We start from the raw sequence: 20567 nt of genomic DNA, 5'->3' as shown, positions 1-20567 counted from the left end.
GGGGATTGGGCAGAGGGCTGATTTTTGGGGAATTTTTGAAGTTTTGGTGTCTTTGGGGCAGATTGAGGGCAGAAAGTGGATCTGCCCCAAAAGAGTGAGGTGGGCTGGTAGATAGTGCCTAATGGGTGGAGGCTACCACCCGTCCCCAATTTCAGAGTGATTGGCCAGAGGGCTGGATTTTGTTGATTTTCTGAGGTTTTTCTTCATAAAGTGCTTTGTGGTAGATTGATTCATTCATCATATTCATAGTAAATGCAAGTGTGAAAAAGTGCAAGTGGGGTCATGAGAGTTCTTTACTTGAAAAAAATCTCATTTGCTATCATTGAATGAGAATTCACACCTCAGAAAATAAGGGAATAACATCCCTTCAGAAAAACTTCTGAGGTGTGAATTCTCATTCAATGATAGCAAATGAGATTTTTTTCAAGTAAAGAGCTCTCATGACCCCACTTTCACTTTTTCACACTCGCATTTACTATGAATATGATGAATGAATCAATCTACCATACTGCACTTTATGAAGAAAAACCTCAGAAAATCAACAAAATCCAGCCCTCTGGCCAATCACTCTGAAATTGGGGACGGGTGGTAGCCTCCACCCATTAGGCACTATCTACCAGCCCACCCCACTCTTTTGGGGCAGATCCACTTTCTGCCCCCAAACTGCCCCAAAGACACAAAAACTTCAAAAATTCCCAAAAAATCACCCCTTTGCCCAATCCCCCTGAAATTGGGGTGGTAGTCTGCACCCATTAGGCACTACCACCCCACCCCACTCTTTTTGCCCATATCCCATGCTATGCCCCCGAACTGCCCCAAAGTCTTCCCCCAAAATCAGCCCTTTGCCCAATCCCCCTGAATTTGGGGTGGTAGCTTCCACCCATTTGGCTCTACCACCCCACCCCAAAATTTTACCCCTGGGCCCTTCCCCCCCCCGAATCGATTCAGATTCAGATTCAGGTTAAATCCGAATCCGAACCAAATCAAGGGTGATTCAGGTGGCCCATATTCAGGCACAAAACAGAACAGGGGTGATTCGGTTCGGGTCCCGAACTGAATCACCAAAAATCCGAATTGCACACCCCTAGTTAGATGTTCTTCCGTCTGCAGTTCTGTTCGGCAGATAATGCAGGAATTCCTTTGGTGAATTGTGTATATCCTTGTGATAAAGGCTGTGTTGAAACAATAGCACACGCCTTTTTACATGGTAGTTTTTATGATGAAGCCAGAGGAAAGCTACTTTCTCCCCTCCTGATACATTTTAACGGGAGAGCAGATGATGCCTTATTGAGGTTTTTATTTTCTTTATGTGATGAAGATAAAATTAGAACTGTGGCTAAACACTGTTATATTCTTTGCAAAACACGTGCTAATGTTTAGTTTATGTTTGTAATGTCTGCATTTGTAAAATTGCTGGTCAAGGACCGAATAAATATTATGTATGTGTGTATAAGAAAGCTCAGAAGTTGAGTGTTATGTTGAGTGACTGATGATGCTACCTACTGTATGCACAGGCACTTCCTCCTGGCTTAGGGCTGCTTCTCAGGCTGCCTCTTACTTTGAGAAGGCACCGATACATATATCTGGGAGTCAAGGAGCCATTTCTCACCATCAGTAAGAAGGGCTTGAGGGTGGGCAGTGGGGAAGGCTGCTCAAACTTAACTTCCCCGCAGATATCAGTCCTTGCTGGGTGCACTCCCCAGGCACCCATACAATCCTCTGCCGCCCCAGGTAGCATCCCAGCCCCAAGAAACCCCATAATGCACCACGTGAGTTTGCGGTGCATTGTGGGGATCTTAACCTTGGGCCCCCAGATGTTGTTGGACTACAACTCCCATCATCCTCGGCCACAAAGGCCATGTCTGGGGATGATGGGAGTTGTAGTCCAACAACATCTAGGGGCCAAAGGTTCAGAAACCCTGTGCTAGAGTGTAGCCCGATTTATTGCCGGAGTAAAATATAAATCCACTTTTTGCATTTGCGGGGGGGGCGGCAACTTTGAACTCCCAGTAAAGCCTCACAGAAAACCTGCAGTAAAGCCTGCTGCCTGGGAAAGCTCCAAGGCCTTGACAGCTGATCTTAGGGGCCAGGCAGGCTTGCGTTTTGTTTTGTTTTTCCCTTTGGGAAAAAAACAGGTTAAGATTTATTTAGAATGAGGAAGGCCCCTCTTTCCTAATGAGCAGGCTGTGTAGGAACAAGCTGGACATTTGCTTTCTCACTGTGCAGTTCAGCTCTTGTACCTATGTTTTCTGGGTTCAGTCTACTAGAATCATGAAAAAATGGGGAAACACTGGAAGCCAATCATGGAAGCAATATGACAGAAATATATGTGTGGGCTCAGAAGTCATGAAAATACCAGTGGTCTGGATCAAATAATGTGAAGAACCACAGTGGCTGCTGACTTAACACCTGTTGTTTGAAAGCTTCAGAAACAGACTTCAAATTACCCTCTATTGTGCATTATCTGTCTGTCTACCTGCTTTTATATTTGTGTCCTTTTTAATATCAACAATACACTGATAAGACATCAATAATACGATGTATAAAGTGCAAACAATTTCTGTTTTCTGTTGTGCTGAAAGCATGTTAGTATCCTAACCCTGAAGCAAATGGTACTGAATAAATCACTCCAAAAGTGGCTTGAAGTAGTATACACATTGAGGGTTCCAAAGTTTAGCATTCAGCTTGCTTCTTTGGTTGTCCCTGCTTCAGGTCTGTGCATTAAATTCCACAGATCTACAATCCCCACAGCTGAAAAACTTTATGGGAGGCTCATACTGACTCCGGTCTTGTAGCAGCAAGCATGACTTGTCCCTTTAGCTAAGCAGGGTCCACCCTGGTTGCATATGAATGGGAGACTAGAAGTGTGAACATTGTAAGATATTCCCTTCAGGGGGTGGAGCTGCTCTGGGAAGAGTAGAAGGTTTCAACTTCCCTCCCTGGCTTCTTCACAATAGGGCTGAGAGAGATTCCTGCCTGCAACCTTGGAGAAGCCTCTGCCAGTCTGTAAAGACAATACTGAGCTAGATAGACCAATTGTCTGACTCAGTATATGGCAGCTTCGTATGTTCCTATGTTCCATATTTAAGTTTCCAAAATTCATTCTTAATAATGATTGTTCAACTCATAGCTTTTAATTCACAAAGTGCTAAGACACCTTAAAACAGGTCTGCTCAACTTAGGCTATTTTTGAACTACAATTCCCATAATCCCCAGCCACAGTGGCCAATAGCCAGGGATTATGGGAATTGTAGGCCAACATTGGGTACAGCAACCAGCCTCAGAATCGACAATGAAGACATTGAAGTGGTGGATAGCTTCTGCCTTTTAGGATCAACCGTCAACAGTCAAGAAATACGTTGCAGACTAGCGCTTGGTAGGGTTGCAATGAAGGCCTTGGAAAGGATATTTAGATGCCGTGACATGTCTACGCCTACAGAGATTAGAATTGTTCAGACAATGGTTTTGCACTGTGACACTCTATGGATGCGAAAGCTGGACTTTGAAGAAGCTAGATAGAAAAAGCATTGACGCTTTTGAACTTTTGTGCTGGAGAGGACTTTTGAGGATACCATGGACAGCCAGGAAAACAAACAAATGGATCATAGAACCAATGAATCTAGAATTTCCACTCGAGGCACAAATGACCAGGCTCAAACTATCATACTTTGGACACATTATGCGAAGACTCAGCTCCCTTGAGAAGTCCATAATGCTGGGGAAAGTTGAAGGAAAGGAAAGAAGAGGACAACCAGCAGCAAGGTGGATGGACTCGATTATGACAGCAATGAATGCACCACTGAGAGACCTTAAAGGCCAAGTTGAAGACAGATCATCCTGGAGAGAATCTATCTATGTAGTCGCTAAGAGTCAACAACAACTTGATGGCACTTAATCAATCAGTCAAGCCAACATCTGCAGGAGGGCCAAATAAAACATTAGACATTTCTAATGTGCCATTCAGACATTTCCCCTGACAAACTACTCACGGTTAAAGTGCTGAAAGCATGTAGGAAGTCCTGCCCTGACACTGTCACTCAGCCCTTTTCTCCAGCCACTCATGGTTACAGTGGCAGTCATCTGCAGAGGGACTTGCTGTAACCATGAGGGAAGGCACGTCCATGATCAGCAGCCCAGATCTCCCCAGTCTACTGATCACGGAAGCACCTTTCCTCACGGTTACAGTGGGTCCCTCTTCAGGGCGCTTTCCAGATTAGACCCTGCAATGGGGTCACGGCAGATCTCAGAGGTGTGCTTCCACACTTCCTGTGTTGTGACACCGCAGTCCCTATGCTGACAGCAAGGTGCCGCTCACATTTCCTATGCCTCATTTCAGATTTAATCATTGCGATTTATTGATAAAACATTGTATGTCCGGCGTAAAAAGGTTGCTGTTTTTTCGGGTTGCTAGTTTTCACGAGACTGCTCCCCCTGCTGGGCGCTTTGCTATTTACGTTTTGAATTCAATTTGCCTGAATGGAAGTGTTTTGCCGCGGTTGAGCAGCTAATCTGGAAAGTGCCCAGATGATGGCCACTGTAACTGTGAGCGGCTGGAGAGAGGGAGTGAAGACAGTGTCAGGGGGCGGGACTTCCTACGCACCTTTGGCGCTGTAACCATGAGTGGTTTCAGTGGGGAAGCATCCAAATGGGGCTAATGAATGACTTGAAATGTTTTATAACAGCAGTTCCAGCTTTGTTTAAGTCCCTGTGGAATTCACCTTTCTAGCTGAATTGTCTCCCTTAGAAAATTTAATCCTTTCCCTAGTTGGGAATGTCCATTACTCTTGCAAAAGTAGTGTAGATTAGAATGTGCTTGTGAACGAGTTCAGGCACCTCCAAGCTCATGCTTGTGTCACCAACAGTCCTTTGGTGCCCCCCTTGGAAAGGGCAGCTGTAACTCAAGGTAATCATGAGATAGCTCTTATGAATAGCTTGTATGGGCAGTAGTAGCCCATACGAGCAGAGCAGGGAGAATGGTAAATGAGCTGCAGGTGCAACTTATTCCCACTCACCTTTCTCTGCCTTGGCTACCTCATTCTGCCTCATCGCCTCAGCCGCCATGTTCGCCCCAGAAGTGTGGGCTACTCTTTTCCCTGGGTTGAGGAACCAGGCAAATGAATAACCTGCACACCTCAGGTTCACAAGGTGACAAGAGAGGCAAAGCAGAAGGAAACAGCCAGGGTGGGGCCGGGGAGAGATGAGTGGGGATGAGCTGCACCTGTGGCTCGTTGACTGCCCACCCCTGCTCCACCCGCTAATGTAACTTGGAATATTGCCCTTCTTCACAAGTGCATCCCTTTTGCTGCTATTGAGAAGAGCGGAACCAGGACTCACTTCTCTCTCTTGGGAGACACCTTGAGAATAAGACAGTTCATAGGCTATTCTATTATTCTAGCTTTCTTAATTATTTTCCCTATATTTTTATGTATTGATTGATTGCCCTTAATTTAATTAAGTTTTACTGATGTTCAGTACTGTCTCTTAGATTTTCTGGTAAACTTCTATTGTTGTTAGCTGCTCTGGAAGCCAATCTCGACTGAAAAGTGGGATAGCAGTATAATTAATTCTATAAGTCTTTCAAATTCATTCACTGTTTCAAGGTATCTTAAAGCAGCCATGCATCATATGTGAAGTTTAAACACTCATGATTAAGAAGCCTCCTTTTTAAAATGAGTGCAAGCAGACAGGCCTCTCGCAGATTTTTTTTCAAGCTGTGAAGATTGTGCAGTTGTGGAGTTAATATATAGTCCTGAAGCAGGACCAGCCTGAATAGCAAGACAAATATTGATCTTTGGTGCCATCATTGTGTTGTGTACACAACTTCAAAACACTTTGGGAGGTCTTTATTCTGGAGTTCAGTACCATTCACTGCAAGACTGATAGACTAACAGAGAAAAGATTCTTTACATGTTCTGAAATTATAATTGATGGTGTATCAGTGAATTAGGATTTTGACGGATAGTATTCCATAAGAGTTAACAGGGAGCAGCTGGGTAGCCTGTAATGAGTGGTCATGCTCAGCCCCAACTGTGGATTGGCTGGCCCTGAAGGGGTGGGGCAAAGAGATGTCATTGGCTGGGTCAAGGAAAGGAAAGGAAAGAGGAAAGGAAAGGGAGCTATGTCATTGGCTGTGTCAATGAAAGGAAATTTGAGCAGCAGTGTCCTTTTTGCTGAAGTTTTGGGGCCCTTCTCATGAGAGATCTGATCCTAAGTTGTCTCAGAGAAGGAGGAGCCCCCATGAGACTTGTAGTAGTTGTGGAGGGTTATTTAAAAATTTGGTCAGCAACGATGAGGGGTGAGCAATGTCAAGGGTGAGGACATCCATTGAAATATCCAACAAAACAATCACAGGGGCTAGACCAGGGACTGCAGTGGAGGAGCCTCTTTGCTTCTCCTATTTTTCACTCTGCGGCCGTAACAGGAGCAGCAAGATATCTGAGGATGCTACACCTGTCTGTTATACATTACTAACTGTTGGTGCCTCATAATATTTTGGTTCTATTTCAGTGTAGTTAAGGTCCAGTTAAGGGTCCATGTTTTTCCTTTTGATTCCCTTTGTATGTACTTCTTTGTCATTTGCTATCCTTCAGCCATACTTGAAAGTCCTAATATACTTTTTCCCTATTCCAAAGGATAGGCAATCCCACCCAAGAAGATCAGACAGTGAATCCCCATCCAGCACCACCCCAGATGACACAAGCCTGACCTTCAGATACAACACCACAACAGTGGATGGACATGGGCTGCAGGTAGGCAGCTTGCAACTGACCTCCTCTCTCAGTTGTGTACAATTTTGAGTCTGTATATGGGAAAACACTTTGTTTATCACACCTAAACTGCAGGGCAGTTGTGAAGAAATATACATCAGAGGGACAATGGGGAACTGAAGGGGATCAGGTTCCCCTTCTGTACTGGTTTCTTAGTGCCAATCAGTTCCCCTTCTGTACTGGTTTCTTAGTGCTAGACAGTACTCTGATTGCTTGATCAGGGACTGTGGGTTTGCTTTTTAAATGTAAACAGCAGCCACGTGGTGCCTCAGTCTTGATAGGAGCCTTTGCCTTTGGCATGGCCCCAGTTGGGATGAGGAGCCCTTATGCCTGCTCCTTGGCCCAGGAGGGAGGCTCCCATTAGTACCAATGGAAGTCTCTCTCCTAGGGCAAATAGCAGCCATGAGGGGGGTCCACTCACACTGTGGCCATGGTGAGGGCAAAGAGTTAAAGCCTTTCTCCTCCCATGATCTCAATCCAGACGGGAACACACTACAGGCTTCAGTCATGCACTCTGCATGATTAGGCTCCCAAAGAGTCAATCCTGGGATATACTTCGAATGCTAGAAGCTCTGCCAAGTTGTGTATCCTGGCTAACATATTAACACTTGAAACTACTGAATTATTTCCCTTTCAGTTCCCTCTGTGTTACTCCCTTCCCTGCTTTTCAAAGGTAGTCATGCCACAGAGCCAATGCTCGCAGAGGTTTTACTAGACTAATATTGTCTTGGGAATATCTGCCCTGTACTTCACCTAAGTGCCTTTGTACTTTTCCTAATGTATGCCTAGACCACAAACTGAGTCAAGAGAGAGATCTGCTATACAGTGGTCAACAGAGGCTGTGGCCTATGCACTGCAAGGCAATACACAGTATGACATGGAAGAGAACAGGCACAAAGATCGTGGGTGGCTCCCTGTCTATTCACAGGGTCCTCCATGCCACTACATTCTACTGGCCCAGCACTTTGCCAATTGCTTGTCTTCCTTCCGCTGCATCAGTACTGCATGACTCATTCTCCCCCATTCTATATGAATGATGTTTTGTATGCTGTACAAGGAGGCTCCTTGTTTGATTTGCTCTTTGCTTTTCAGATCACCCCTAAGCCTGGAACACATCCACTGCTGGTGTTTGTGAACCCCAAGAGTGGAGGGAGACAAGGGGAAAGGTATGTTCCCCTCTTCATACAGCAATTGTACCTTCCCAAGATAATGCACCATTGTTGTTTGTTGCAGGTGATCCAAACATCTTCCCTTGAGGAAGTATTTCCATAGCAGATATAGTCCATTCTTTCTGCACTCAAAAGGTAATATTGTTTCCAAGTGACACAATATTTGAGTGCAGAAGCAATGGGCTATATCGGCTTTGGAAATACTTCCATGTTGTTCTTTCTCCAGCGAGCATACCCATTGCTGCTGCAACCGTTGCATGGAATGTAGCTGTGAGAAGTGTTGCAGGTGCCTAGTAGCTAGCACTTGTGATGTCATCAACTGTTTGCTGCCTTCCTTGGAAAGGGCAGCTGTGACTCAAGGTGCTCATGGACAGTCTTTGCAGGAGAGACCATAGGATAAGGAGGAAGGCATGGACTCCAGAACATGGGGAACACCCATCCAATTGTACCCTGTTTCCCCGAAAGTAAGACCTACCCCGAAAGTAAGACCTAGCAGTAATTTCTGATGTACCGCTAATTGCCCTAGTGCATTTGGGGGGGCTAAAATTAATATAAGACACTGTCTTATTTTTGGGGAAACACGGTATCTTCAGTTTTCTGAATATCTTGAATATGCTGCCCTATCCTTCCATACCATAAGTGACTATGTCTTGGCACTAAAGGTACTTGGGTGACAGGGGCGTAACAAGGCTGGAGTGGGCCCAGAGACAAAATTTTAAAATGGGCCTCTCGCTGATACACACACACACACTTCACATGTGACTTGCCTCTGGGAGGCCCCTCGAGGCGTGGGGCCCCCCAGGCAGCCGCCTCCCCTTGCCTAATGGTAGTTACGCCCCTGTTGGGTGAGTCAGTGGAAATTGCTGCTCAGATCACATTTGGAAGATCTGTGGCAGCAAATAAGGTGATTTCAACTCCTGGCAAACAACATTTGCTGCATTCATGGAGCTGCTATGAGCAAGCTTGGGGTGAGGAGGGGAACAGCTGATCCTGATAAGAGTGATCTCTCTTATTCTCTCATTCTCAGGGGCCATCACTTCTTGTTTTTCTTACTCACTTTAGGGTTCATCGGAAATTCCATTATCTCCTCAACCCCAGACAAGTTTACAACCTGGACCGAGGGGGACCCACTCCTGGGTATTGAAATGCAATGTTCAACACACAGACCATGCCCATCTTGCATTCATTTTGCCCTCCTTCCTGCTATTCTCTCTTCTCTGCTCTGTTTTGTCCCATTCTCCTTTCCATTTCCTCTCTGTTTTCCTCCTCCCCTACCTTCTCTCTCCAGTTTTCCTTTCCACCCCGCTCTCTGCAGAGGTTTATTAACATGCCTTAGACTGAGGAACTCAGCCAGCTGCCAGCTCTTAAAAGTATGTATGCAGCCAGTGCTGGAGTTGATGATATTTGTCTGTTTTTATGCAATAAACTCTGGTCTCTGAATCTCCATAAACTCATAAAAGAATGTAGTACACACAGATGTTATGCCAGAATACAAATGGTACAATCCTGCAAAAGTTATTTGAGGCTAATGTCCATTTCTATTGCTTTTGATAGAATTTAGTGGCAACTAACTTTTTCTGGATTGTGCCCAAAGTCTGCCCAGTTCTGTGAGCAGGAGAAGGCAGAACTCCCCCATGCAGACCTGTCCTGCACACCGGATGTTGCATTCCCAGGTAATATTTGCCATGTATTCCTTCATGGGCATTCCTCTAGAATGGACCCTGCAACATTGCTCTGCTCATAAGATGCTATTGTAGCCTTGAGAATTAGCAGAAGCTGCATTATTTAAGACTACAGAGAAGTACAGAGTTTACATGCTTTTCTTATCTTCATTTCTGTGTGCCATCCAAAATGCTAAAAAAATTATTCTAGATATGGCATTCTTTCTGATTTTTGATAATCAAATAGTTCTGAGCTGTGTTCTTTCCTTTTTCTTCCATTTTTCTCTAGATTAAATTTTTTCCATGATGCCCCAGACTTTCGCATTCTGGCTTGTGGAGGGGATGGGACTGTTGGATGGATCCTGGATTGTATAGGTAAATTAGAATCCAGAGACACTGTATCAATTATTATTATTGTTAAATTTATACCCCACCTTTCATTAAGAAAATCCCAAGGCGGCTTTAATGTAAATTACATTACATTAAATTGACTACTGCCTAAGAGACAGAGAAAGGGATGGTTTTTTGATTGAAGACTGCCCTTTTGCAATGAGTAGCTGTTCTCTTATTTTCTTTTATCTGATAGCTTTGTTTGCTGATTTTTAGTGCATTTTTAAAGGTAAAGTGTGCCATCAAGTCGATTTCGACTCCTGGCACCCACAGAGCCTTGTGGTTTTCTTTTGGTAGAATACAGGAGGGATTTACCATTGCCTCCTCCCGCGCAGTATGAGATGATACTTTTCAGCATTTTCCTATATCGCTGCTGCCCGATATAGTACCAGCGGGGATTCGAACTGGCAACCTTCTGCTTGTTAGTCAAGCATTTCCTCGCTGCACCATTAGGTAGCTTTCCTAGTTTATTTTTAACAAACTCTTATTGTTTTATTTTATTTATTTTTTGTTTTTAATTTGTTCTTTGTTGTTCTGGTGTCCCGGGAGAAAGAGCAGTATATCAGTGTTAGATAGATGGCATTCTGGCTAAGTTTGGAGGTTCCTCCCCTATTCCAACCCCTACTTTGTATGAGGTTTATGAACAAAAAATATAGCATAGTTTTCTGCTATGTGAACAAGCCCTGAAGAATCTTGGCTTCATATACTCCCCACCACTGTTCCATCTAACAAGGATTCCCAGATGTTGTTGACTACAACTCCCAGATTCCCTAGCCAAAGGCCATTGCATCTGGGGATACTGGGAGTTGTAGTCAACAACATCTGGGAATCCCAGTTAGAGGGAACACTGCTCCTCACTCTCCTCTTTTCCTCCTTTGAGCACCGATGGAAGCGCCGGAAAGCTTCCTTCTTCAATTTTAAATGAAACACAGTTCTGCATGTCATCCAAACTCAGACAACTGGATCGTTTTAACTCTGGTTTCTTCACAATTCAGGATCTGGAAGCCATTTTACCTTGGTTTGTTTGAACAAAGCTTATTTCAAACTAACCAATGACTAGTTCCTCAGGCTTTGATGACAAGTGGCACTGTAGTTAGTTTTAAATTGTGAGCAGAAATTTTCTATTTCCTCCTCCAGCATTTGAAGAGGAAGAAAGGAGAGTGGGGAGTGGAGAAACCTACAGCTTTTCAAGGTTTATTCACAGGGTGGGAAACCATGGTTTCCCATTATGCCTGAACCAAGCCATTGAGACTGAGGACATGCCGAGGTGGGGTGGGGGGGGCTGTTCTGAATTGTGGGGGAGAAAGCTGGAGATGGACCCTGTGGAAAACAGCTTGGTTGTCCCCTTGCTCTTCACCCTGAGATTTATCTCCTTCCCCTGGGCACCCTGAGAAGGAAATGAAGGCTCTGAAACTTCGGGTCAAACCCTGGGATCCTATATGCAAAACGTTTAGGTACTCTCTGATTCCTAGAAATGGCACCTTTCTATGGCTTCCAACTACAGAAAGTGAGGCATCAAATTGTTCTTCTGAATACAAAACATAATGGATGGGTAGTGTCCACTGGAGCTTCTCCATAAGCACAAAGTTAAGCTGCCTTCTGTTAAAACAGAACCTCTACTCTGCATTGTGTACATTGCACACTCTCCCTGACTACTGTCCTCGTTTTTCTAATTGTGCAGCCAATAAATACAATTTCAGTGATTTCTGTCTCTGCCCTGGGAAATCGTTGAGCTTTTACGATCCCTGTTGGCTCTTCCTTTGCATGGCAGATGATGTGGAAGAAGGAAATCACAGCCAGTAGCCTATTGTGTGCCTGTAATGCCTGTTTCTTTTTGCAGATAAGGTAAACCTAGCAAAGCACCCTCCCGTGGCTATCCTGCCCTTGGGGACAGGCAATGACCTTGCCCGCTGTCTACGATGGGGAGGAGGTAAGTCTCCAAATCAGGCCAGCACTACAGGGTCATTCAGCATGACCTCACACCATGACTTGCCAGTGATCCCTCCTGCCAGCAGTCCCATGTGCGGCTGAAAACTGTCAGCTGCTTCTAATACCACTTGTCATTGTCTGTACCAATAGGGCTATCCATCACTGACAGCTCCTGATCTGTCATTACTGTGAACCATGCATTCTGCATTGACACATCCACTGTGCAAGTAACAGTTCTCTCCAGCTACCAGCCCCATCTACCTTTCCAAGCACTGCTTCCCATTCGCTGCCAATGCAGTTGGGCCCAAATCATTATTTGGCTTATTGCCTCTTCACAGCTTCTGATCATGTGCCATGCTTTTGCTGGCTGTGCACACTGCTGAGATATCTGTTACCAGACACTCTGTAATGCTACTATCATCCCATTACTGGATACCGTCCAGCATTTCACAGATGAAAATAGGGATGCACTCGTAAGACTCTTATTATCATACCAAGGATAACTGCCCAATCCCCCATTCCACCCCAATATAGATATTGCTGGAAGCTCTTCTTTGCCCGCTGTATGTTGTGTCAATTTACACTCTACTATCCTGTTCTACACTGTTTTTGTTTTTCTAAAAAAAGATGTTTGTTCCTTTGATTTATTTTTTATATTTAATGAAGGAAAAAATGTCTAATAATAATTTGTTATCCCCCATTCAAAATGAGCTTCCCTAGCATATGAATAGGCAGGTAGCATACTACATAGTGCATTGAGGAATGTCCATGACATCTCTGTGTATCGCAGGCAAGAGGCATCCTCAGTTCAAAGATATAACTTCTGTAGACCCAGGTTAGGAACATAGGAAGCTGTCATATACCGAGTTAGACCATTAGGCCATCTATTTTTTTATTTTTTTTACATTTATATCCCACTCTTCCTCCAAGGAGCCCAGAGCAGTGCACTACATACTTGCGTATCTGGTACGGGGTCCGTTGAATCCATTAGAATGGGTTCTGCGCCTGCGCGGAAGCCTCTCGGTGTCGAGTTTTTACAGCTCCTTTTCAGCGCCTGCGCCCCACCCCACGTGACCACATGGCTATTTAAGGCGGGAGAAGCGCAGGCAGCTCAGTTCCTTTGTGACCTCCGTAGAGATCACTCAGTTTCTGCGGCTCCTTCGTGTTTCCTTGGCTTTTTGAAGACTCTACTGGACTTTTGACTACGGACTGATTTTTGACTATTCTTAAACTCCTAAACCTCCAACGTGACGATAGATCGGACTGCTTTCCTGGCTCTGACCTCGGACTGTGAGTAAGATGGACACCCCTAAGGGCAGCAAAAACTTTAAGCGCTGCACAAAGTGCAACGCTAAGTTACCCTCTCAAGACCGCCACAACCTTTGTTTGCTGTGCCTGGGAGAGGCTCACATAATGGCCGCCTGCTCTATTTGTAAATCTTTCTCAAAGCAAATGAGGAGGAACAGAGAACTCCGTCTTCAGGCTTCTTTATATGATGACGTGCTTTCCGTGCCCTCTTCTGCGGCAAAATCTCTTCAGCCGCATGGCTCGAAGGACCTGGCATTGGCCCAGTCTAAAACTTTGAAGCCCGACGAAAAGGCCCCTAAGCCCTTGAAAAGGCCGGGCAACAAAATGGCGGCCCCGACTCATCCCGCCAAAAAGAGAAAGCAGCAGGATAAAACGATATCAATGCCGTCTCCAAGATCAGCTCAGGACGTTGAAACCCCATCGACATCGAAGGCAATATCGACCCCGTCTCCGAAATCAGCTCAGGTCATCGAAGTTCCATCGACATCGAAAACACCGATTGAAATCAAATCAGGTCCGTCAATACCGGAACTACCACCTCGTTCAATACCGACTAATCCGTCGACGTCGACAATGGAAGCTCACCTGATACCGACTGTCTCGGTATCGACGGCTGCATCTCACTCGATATCGAGGGATTTGGAAGTTTTGACATTTGCGGAGTCCACACCGAAAACTGGGACTTGTTCGATGCCGACAACATCGGTATCGACCATAACAGTCCACTCGGCATCGAAGGATTTGGAGATCACGACATTGATTCCATCAATATCGACATCGAGAGCCGTTTCCGTGGAACCACCTGCGGCTTCGATTTCCACTCCAGGGCCAGCGATTTTCTCAATCTCGAGAACCAGAGACTTGATGCCGGCCCCGACGTCGATTTGCTCTCCGTCGATATCGAATGAAGAGCTCCAGGCATCCACCCTAAATACCCCAACTAACATCACAACGGTTACCCTGAGGTTCCGAGCTCCTATGACGTTCGCACTGGAGGATGAGGATGCTCAAGATATTGAGGCTCTACCTATGGACCTGCTCCTGCGTATGTTGGACTCGACCACCACTTCGCCTTCGGCATTCCAGGGCCTCCAGGATCGAGAAGGGCAGGCCACAACGATGACCCCGCATTTGCTGACGGCTGCGCAACTCGCCATGCCAACTCCTTGGCACACATGCGGCTTCAGTCATCAGGTGTCACCATCACGGGAAACGGCTTTGCCGGGTACGGTGTCGCCTGGTGCTACTTGTGACTACCGAGAAGAGCGAGCATGGCGTGTACGACGGCCTGCTACACCAGAGCGGTCAACGGCTCCTGCTCCTCCACAGCGGTCTTTCTTGACTATGGCCACGCAAACAATTCCTAGTACAACCTCAGTGGGTATGCAAACCTTCTCAAGAATTTCCAAGTCTACGGGGGTGCAGACGGACATCTTGCCTGCTCCTTTGCCTCCACGGCCACGTTCGCCCGTGCTACCAGGGCCTATACTCTCCAAACAGGATTCCGAGGGAAGTCACCATGGGTCCTCAGATTTCGAGTCCGACACGGACACAGTCGAACTGGATCCATCACCGGATGTTGCCACACCTTCCCACGTTTCCCCTACGGAAGAATTGAAGGCTTATCATTCCCATGTAAGGCGTATGGCTACTGCATTAGGCCTGGACCTCACTTCGCAGCTAAAAACCATAGACGACCCGGTTTACAATTTCATGCAATGGTCTCCGGCTGCACAACCTATTGCATTACCTTTGTTGCCCATCATTTCAAATGCGGCACAGTGTGCGTGGGAAGTACCCCATATATCCACGCCCACGTCAAAAAGGCTGGAGGGACTGTATCGTGTACAAGAACAGAACAATACTTACCTGTTTAAGCACCCAGTCCCGAACTCTTTAGTAATCGATTATGTGACTTCCTCCAAATATGGACGGCGTCAGACCACCCCTGCGGACAAAGAGGGCAGGAAACTTGACGTAATGGGCAGAAAATTATACTCTACATCTTGTCTGTCTGATAAAGTTGCCAACTACTCAGCCTGTATGGCTAAATACAGCTATTGTATCTGGGAAACGTTAGAAAAAGACTTGGACTCTCTGTCCCCAGAAGAATTGAAACACCATTTTCATAAGACACTGCAACAAGCCGGTGACCTTACCTGTCAACAGTTGAGCACAGCTAAACACCTGGCTGAATCAGAGTCACGCTCCATCACAACAGCTATCACCCTGCATCGCCATACCTGGTTACGATCGGTGGCATTGCAACAAGACATGAAGGATAAAATAGAGGGACTACCCTTTGATGGCAAAGGCCTGTTTTCAGAGGAGACTGATGCCACAATGGAAAAGATGAAAAAGTCAAAGTTTACTGCCAAAACCTTTACATCTGCCGCCTCGCAAGCAACGTCCTACGGACCTAGGCAGCGTACCAGCTATCGATCTCGACCAACGTACAGGCAACAAGACCGAAGAGACTTCCGTCGGTCCTACCCACCCTTCAATAAGCGGCCCACACAACAGAAGGGCAAGTTTTCCTCTACCCAACGTAATAAACAGGGGGACGGGAACAAACAGCGTCTTTGAGATACACAACTGCCCATTGCAACCACCCGGATATCGCCTTACCTCTCAGAACACCAGAAGGGGTTTAGTGCTGGCCTACGACATCCTACAGTCGGCACCACTAGCCACCAACTCAATCAGGTTGGCAAGTCATGCAAAAGCATGGCGCAACATAACATCAGACCGTTGGGTCTTGAAGATTGTGACTTCCGGCTATGCGATAGAGTTCAAGACCAGGCCTTCTTTCAGGCGCATACGCTATACAGCGGCAACGCCGGCCTTGCTCCAGGAAGTTTGGGAGCTCCTTCAAAAGAAGGCAATAGTACCGGTGCAATGGGCAAATCAACGGGAAGGCTTCTACTCCCGCTATTTTCAGATACCAAAGAGAGACGGGGGGATTCGACCTATAATGGACCTAAGGCAGTTAAACAAATTCGTCCATGTGAAAAAGTATCGAATGACGACGTTACAGGACATCCCACCTCTTCTTCATCTCAAGAGGTGGCTTGTGACATTAGATTTAAAAGATGCCTACTTTCACATAGGAATCCGCCCCTCCTATCAGAAGTAGCTGCAATTCACTGTGGGGACCTCGCTCTACCAGTACCAAGTCCTACCGTTCGGGCTGTGCACGGCACCCCGCGTGTTCACCAAATGCATGGCGGTGGTAATCGCCCATCTGAGAACGAAGGGTTTTAAACTTTACCCGTACCTGGACGACGGGCTACTGTCCTCGACAAACAAAGACGAGTTACTTTCTCAAATACAGTACATGTTATACCTTCTCCAGGAACTCGGAATACAAGTGAATTGGAAAAAGTCCAACCTGACTCTGGTTCCATCCATACCGTTCATAGGAGCTGTGCTTGATGCCTTGAAGGGGAGGGCCTTCCTCCCAGAGGACCATTACCAGACCATCAAGTCGCTGGTGCAAGAATTTCAAGCCACACCCTCTGTAACAGCTTGGCAAGTGCAATGGCTGTTAGGACTGATGGCCTCTTGCAAGTCGACCGTACGGTACACACGTTAGAAAATGAGGAAGCTACAGCTATGGTTCCTGTCCTCATTCAATCTGACGCGGGACAGCCCCAAGAAACTACTGCTGCTGCCGACGCCAATCCTTTGCTCGCCTACTTGGTGGACGCAAACGTCCAACCTACTCAGAGGAGTGCCTTTTTAACCACAAGCCCCATCGGTCTGGGTGACGACAGATGCCTCCCTCCTAGGGTGGGGAGGACACTGCAGTACGGCCACGACTCAGGGTCTCTGGACCCGCAACCAGCATCTACTACACATAAACTTTCTGGAGTTGTTAGCAGTTTTTCAAGCCATGAAGGCCTTTCTTCCTATGCTATGGGGCCGGGTAGTTCAGCTACAGCTGGACAACACCACGGCCATCGCTTATCTGAACAGACAAGGGGGCACTGTCTCCAGATCGCTCTGTGCACTAAGCATTCAAATTTGGCACTGGTGCATTAAGAACAGTATAACACCAGTTGCAATGCATATCAAGGGTTCAGACAATGTCCTTGCAGACAATCTCAGCCGGTCGTTCTCGACAGACTGCCACGAATGGGAGCTGAACGACCTCTACCTAACAGCGATCTTCAACCGCTGGGGCCGGACTCAGATTGACTTGTTCGCTACGGCTCATAATGCAAAATGCAAACTTTTCTGCTCCAGAGCCGGACACGATCCACAATCACTGGGGGATGCGTTCCAGCTAGACTGGTCACACCACTATACATACACGTTTCCCCCCTTGCCTCTGGTGAGCAGAGTAATTGCTCGGCTCTTGAGTGTTCCAGCCAAATGCATCTTGATCGCGCCGTGGTGGCCACGCCAAGCGTGGTTTCCGCCTCTATTCAGACTGACTTCACACACGTACCAGAGGCTTCCAAACTGCCCAGATCTGCTAATTCAAGAGGCGGGCAGAATACTACATCCCGAAGTTCTCACTCTGCAACTGACAGCGTGGTGGATCGACTGTTAAAAAGGATCCTATTGAATGAACATAAGCTGTCCACGAGACTGAACTACGCCAGCAAGTGGAAGCGGTTTGCAATTTACGCAGAGGCTCATGGCTTCCGTCCCAAATAGGCCTCTTTACAGGAGGTTCTGCTTTACTTAATGGGCCTTAAGACGTCCCAGTTACCTAATGTTTCTATACGAGTGCACCTAGCGGCCCTCTCTTCCCGACATCCGGGCTGGGATGGCAAGACACTGTTCTCCCACCCCTCCTGCAAGAGTTTCTTGAAAGGTCTTACAAACCTCTATCCTCCGGTGCGCAGGCCCATAGAACCTTGGAGCATCTCTCTGGTCCTCTCCGCTCTGATGGAACCACCATTCGAGCCGATGGCTTTGATGGCGCTTAAGCATGTGTCCTTGAAAACGGCCTTTCTAGTGGCTATCACAACGGCTTTTAGAGTGAGTGAACTGACCGCGCTCCATATGGACGTACCTTATGCGCAGTTCTACCCGGACAAGATCCTCTTGCGTCCGGACATCGCCTTTGTACCAAAAATAGTTTCCGAATTCCATGTCAACCAAGAAATAGTACTACCTACCTTCTTTAGGTCCCCCTCCACGCCTTTGGAGAAGGCCCTCCACTCGTTGGATGTTCGCAGAGCGTTGCTGTATTATCTTTCAAGGACAAAGGACTTTAGGAAAACAAAGAGACTTCTAGTGTCATATAGAGGCTCTGCTAAAGGCCAGGGACTGTTGAGACAGTGCCTGTCTTCCTGGCTTGTAGAGGCTATTCACCTGGCTTATTCCATACAGAAGAAAGCGCCCCCAGAATCTATCAAAGCGCATTCCACGAGGGCGTTTGGTGCTTCGGCGGCCTTCCTGTCAGGCGTCTCTTTCCCTGACATTTGTAGGGCTGCTACCTGGTCTTTGGAAGAACCATTCGTGAAGCATTACGCCATAGACCTGCGTTCTGCAGCGGAGGCGAAGTTTGGGAGAGCTGTTCTTAAAAGGGTGTTGCAATGACCACTGCTCCCTCCTCCTGTTGGAGCTAACTAAACACCCATTCTAATGGATTCAACAGACCCCGTACCAGATAAACAGGTTGCTCACCTGTAACTGATGATCTGGTAGGGATCCGTTGATATCCATTAGACCCTCCCGAACCTCCCCTCTGCAGTTGATTGTGGGTCTATCCAGTAGAACATAACATCTATTCGACTGCTTCGGCGGTCTCCAAGGAACTGAGCCGCCTGCGCTTCTCCCACCTTAAATAACCACGTGGTCACGTGGGGCGGGGCGCAGGCGCTGAAAAGGAGCTGTAAAAACTCGACACCGGGAGGCTTCCGCGCAGGCACAGAACCCATTCTAATGGATATCAACGGATCCCTACCAGATCATCAGTTACAAGTGAGCAACCTGTTTTTCTCTTCCACAACAACCCTGTGAAGTAGGTTAGGCTGAGAGAGAAGTTACTGGCCCAGAGTCACCCAGCAAGTATCATGTCTGAATGGGGATTTGAACTCGGGTCTCCCCGGTCCTAGTCCAGCACTCTAACCACTATACCATGCTGGCTCTTTCACACTGGCTAGCTCAGTATTGTCTACTACACAGACTGGCAGCGGCTTCTCCAAAGTTGCAGGCAAGAGTTTCTCTCAGCCCTATCTTGGAGATGCCAGGGAGGGAACTTGGATCCTTCTGCATGCAAGCAAGGAGGTGCTCTTCCCAGTGCGACCCCATCCCCTGAGGGAAATATCTTACAAGGCTCACACATGTTGTCTCCCATTCAAATGCAAACCAAGGTAGACCGTGCTTAGCAAAGGGGACAATCCATGCCTCCTACCACAAGTCCAGCTCTCTTCCTCTCTTCAGTTAGGGGACTTAAGGCTGAAGAATGGTTCATCTAAGAGCTTAAACTATCCTTCAGGGATTGTATGAAAATCCTTTTTGTTGTGCTTTCAAGGGAGGCTAATGCATTGGCTGATGTTTGTATAGTTGTCTTTGGGGCTTAGTTGTGGATTGTGGTTTTTATTGGAGCTTGTCTTTTTCTGATGTTTTAATTGGTTTTTTTAATTAACATATTTATGATTCTGGTTTTTGTTGCAATTTTTTTGGTTATGGGCTGCCTTTGGCAAGAATGGCAAGATGATTTTTTAAAAGGCAAACAAACAAACAGATAAATGACACTAATAGCATTTATATAATAAACGTCCACAGTTAGGAAACTGCAACTGGTGCAGAATGCGGCAGCCAGGTTGGTGTCCGGGGCCACCTGTAGAGACCATATTACTCCTGTTTTAAAAGAACTACCCTGGCTGCCAATTAGTTTCTGCGCAAAATACCAAGTGCTGACTGTTACCTATAAAGTCCTGAATGGCTTGAGCCCAGGGTATTTAAGAGAGTGCCTTCTTCTTCGTGAACCCTTCATGAATTGGGGGAGGTCTGGTTGTCGCTGCCACTGACTCGCTTGGTGGCGACCCAAAACCAGGCCTTCTCTAAGGTTTATTTATTTATTTATCATTTTTATACCACCTGATATGTATATCTCTGCCCCAAGGCTCTGGAACACACTCCCAAATGAAATCAGAATCTCCCTGTCTCTGGTTATTTTTAAATAACTTTTGAAAACACACCTGTTTTATCAGGCTTTTAGTTTATGATATTTTAACGTTTTATTTAGGGTAATTTTAATCTGTTCATATGATTTGGGGGTTTTGGTTGTTTTTTTAATTTTTGTTTTTTTACATTTATATCCCGCTCTTCCTCCAAGGAGCCCAGAGCAGTGTACTACATACTTAAGTTTCTCCTCACAA

At 46.4% G+C, this 20567-nt stretch overlaps 1 protein-coding gene across 15 annotated transcripts in view; it reads left to right on the top strand.

Moving 5' to 3' along the window:
• DGKG (diacylglycerol kinase gamma) overlaps positions 1 to 20567 on the top strand; it is a 300941-nt gene that overhangs the window by 195757 nt on the left and 84617 nt on the right. For all 15 annotated transcript variants that reach the window (XM_053308427.1, XM_053308435.1, XM_053308434.1 and 12 more), the window contains 5 exons: positions 6633 to 6749; positions 7860 to 7933; positions 8999 to 9073; positions 9887 to 9972; positions 11828 to 11917. In XM_053308427.1, the coding sequence (XP_053164402.1) occupies positions 6633 to 6749; positions 7860 to 7933; positions 8999 to 9073; positions 9887 to 9972; positions 11828 to 11917 (442 nt within the window). The remainder of the gene's footprint in view (positions 1 to 6632; positions 6750 to 7859; positions 7934 to 8998; positions 9074 to 9886; positions 9973 to 11827; positions 11918 to 20567) is intronic.

This window comes from Hemicordylus capensis, chromosome 3 (assembly GCF_027244095.1).
Source record: "Hemicordylus capensis ecotype Gifberg chromosome 3, rHemCap1.1.pri, whole genome shotgun sequence".
NCBI classification, from domain to species: Eukaryota; Metazoa; Chordata; class Lepidosauria; order Squamata; family Cordylidae; genus Hemicordylus; species Hemicordylus capensis.
This window is presented reverse-complemented; position numbering and strand designations above follow the sequence as displayed.